This window comes from Dichomitus squalens, assembly GCF_000275845.1.
Source record: "Dichomitus squalens LYAD-421 SS1 unplaced genomic scaffold DICSQscaffold_34, whole genome shotgun sequence".
NCBI classification, from domain to species: Eukaryota; Fungi; Basidiomycota; class Agaricomycetes; order Polyporales; family Polyporaceae; genus Dichomitus; species Dichomitus squalens.
In genome coordinates this window covers 124893-127773 of record NW_006766916.1, presented here as the reverse complement: position 1 = coordinate 127773, position 2881 = coordinate 124893, and the positions used below count along the sequence as shown (strand labels likewise).

Sequence of the window (2881 nt, the reverse complement as noted above, 5' to 3'; positions counted from 1 at the left end):
CGAAAAAGCAGACCACCGTTGCACTCTCTTCGATGGAGGCTGAGTATATGGCAGTCGCGTACGCTGCGCGGCACACGATTTGGATGCGCGCCATGCTCGCGGAACTGACCTGTGAACAGCGGGATGCCACTACTCTCAAGGCTGACAACAAATCAGCGATCGAGCTGTCGAAGGACAATGTCCAGCATTCAAGGTCAAAACACATCGATATCCGGCATCATTTCATTCGGGAATGCATCGCCGCCAACACGATTCGACTGCAATATTGCCCGACGGACATCAATTCGGCCGACTTGTTCACGAAGGCCCTTGCACGCGATCGTTTTCAGGCTTTGCGCACACAACTCGGCATCTTGCTGATGCAGAGTTGAGGGGGAGTGTTGGAGTATGGTCACGCGCTTGCCTTACTGCTTTGGGCATGCTTTGCGAATGCTTGACGGTGGCACCAACGCCACTACACCTTCTGTCTCGGATCTACATTACAATAGTCTTTATGTAGTACATGTATATATAGACTCCCGCGGCTCCGCTGTAGAATCATCTTCTTTCCCCACGAACTTCTACACGAACTGGGTATACGTGTGAATAGATCGTTTGACGTACACAATCGTGCATGCGACCAGAGCATGTAATCACGATGTTAGCAGGTGCCCAACTGACAGTTCAAACACATGGAAATTTCAGGGGACATTCACGTGTGCGGTTTGGGGTTCAAATAGATGGACTACTCAAACGGGTCATATACGTCGGCTGTTTGAGGCAGTAACACAAGAGGGAGTTGATTGTGTAAAAAGCTTGGTATATTTCAAATGACTCTGTCTAGTACACATGGGAGCTACCAAGCAGGTCTCGTAAAAAAAAACCAACAAGTTTGGCATCACAGCACGCTGTTACGGCGAAGCGTGTCAGCACTCAAGGGGTCGTGTGCAGGTTATGCACAACGAGGATGCAGACTGATGACAAGCTTAGCACACTGGTTCACTGGGGGTCTGGGGGTTCGAGGTCACTAGGGGTCTAGGGAGTGAGAACGCTTGATTGGTACAAGAGGTCAAACTGGGGTGCCCAGTGCAAGACCTGTCCTTGTATACTAAAGTACACGGTCGCTGACTAATCGGAGAACAATAGTCACAGGACAATAACAATGGAGAACAATAGCGAATGGGGACAAAGGAGTCACGTGGTGTTGTGACCACGTAGTACAATGGCGAAAAGAACAATAGCGATGAGAACAATGGGGATATGAAGCATGGTGTTGGAACCATGGTAGGTACGAGTGTCCGAGTTGTGCCGTAAGAAGAGGGAATGCATGGTAGAGAGGATACGAGGAGAAAGGGAAAAAAGAGACGCCCCCACAGGGCGTTTGTAACACTACCCCCCCCGCTATAGTCGAGCTACGCCTGAAGCTCGTGAGGGACGGGATGTGCATACGTGGACTAGACGTCGTTCTCGTCGCTGAGCGGGCCAAGATAGTTGTCGATCTCGCGTACCTCGCCATCTTTATCACGACCGTACTTCGACTCCTGCTTGTGAAGGTAGGCCTCCCGCGAACCTCGGAACCCCTTCTCGAAGATGTCATCGTCCGGGGCAAAGGAGAGGGGGTGCCCTAAGGCCGAGGGCAAGGGGGACGTGAGGCGGTCTTCGAGAGAACGTGCTGAAGACGGACGGCGAGGAGGGGGAGAGGCAGAACGCTCATGGTTTCTGAGCCTGGGAGGAATGGAGGATTGACTAGAGGACTGGGAAAGACGTCCGTGGTGATAGGACGGAGGTGAGAGGGGGTGCAAGGCAGGGGGAGTGTCATCGTCGGTGTCGTCATCACCATCACTACTGTGATCTTGTTCGGAGCTAGGGATGGGGACAGGGGCCGGAGAGCGAATGCCGGGAGGAGGTAACGAGGGTAGGAGTTTGTACCAATGACCGGAGATCTGAGTCCCTAATGGAGAACGGGCGAGGATGTCCACTGTTGAGTCGAGCGATAGTGTGAGCTGGCGTCGTGCTTTGGTGAGTCGCTCCTCCATCTTTTCGATGAGAAGGAGTGACTTCTTCACCTCGGAGAGGGCACCATTGGCCCCTCGGATAGCGATGAGGGCATTATACAGAGGGGGGTTGCTTGCGACTTGAGCAAGGTAGCGGTCGTATGTGTCATTGAGAAGGTTGGCGACTTCAACAAGGAGTCGGTGCAGGGCATGGGGCGCCGCCCGAACGGCCGCGGTAGAACGAGAGTAGGAGGACATAGTGAGGGTAGCGAGAGGAGGTGATAAACTCGGGGCTGTGAAGACAAGGATTAGATCCGACTAGAGTCGAAGCAAGATCTTCAGTCAGTAAGGAAAGACTATATTGCAGCAACAAACTGTACCTAGAGTCGAAGCAAGACTACAAAGGATCAAGTGAGTAACTACAAGTTAGAGGTAGATGTAATAAAGTACTCACTCTTCAGTCAGTAAGGAAAGACTGAAGAGGGAGGACGCAATCTGAAGTCCTTATATACTACAGAGAAGTGTCCATGACTAATCGAAGAGTGGTTAGTCACATGTACCATAGTGCGATGAATAATACAACAACAAAAGAATTGCAACGTATCGCACCATAGGATGAGTAAGAGATGAGTAAGGCATAGACCTGTCTAGACCGTTCTGGAGTAGTACGGATTGTCCTAGACAGTACCAGAAGAGTCCGGAAGCATAGCTATAGTACACGAGCAGAGAGTCCCAAATATGGTAACATACTACATAAGCGACTACAGCTAAGCGCTAGGAGACGCATAGCCTCATGTAGTCCGGACTGGATAAGTCTCAGTTCAACAACATATGACATGGAGGAGGATGCCTTACTGAGAGAGATGTGTCGGGGTAAGTTTGAGGCGGTCTCCAGACTCGGGGTCCAG

General features: G+C 51.3%; 1 protein-coding gene across 1 annotated transcript; it reads right to left on the bottom strand.

Moving 5' to 3' along the window:
- Positions 1 to 1433: 1433 nt before the first annotated feature.
- On the bottom strand, positions 1434 to 2231 carry DICSQDRAFT_172537 (uncharacterized protein; the record flags this gene model as incomplete). Its single annotated transcript, XM_007368287.1, has 1 exon — positions 1434 to 2231. One exon carries the CDS (start codon positions 2229 to 2231, stop codon positions 1434 to 1436), a length of 798 nt encoding a protein of 265 aa, XP_007368349.1.
- Positions 2232 to 2881: the final 650 nt, after the last annotated feature.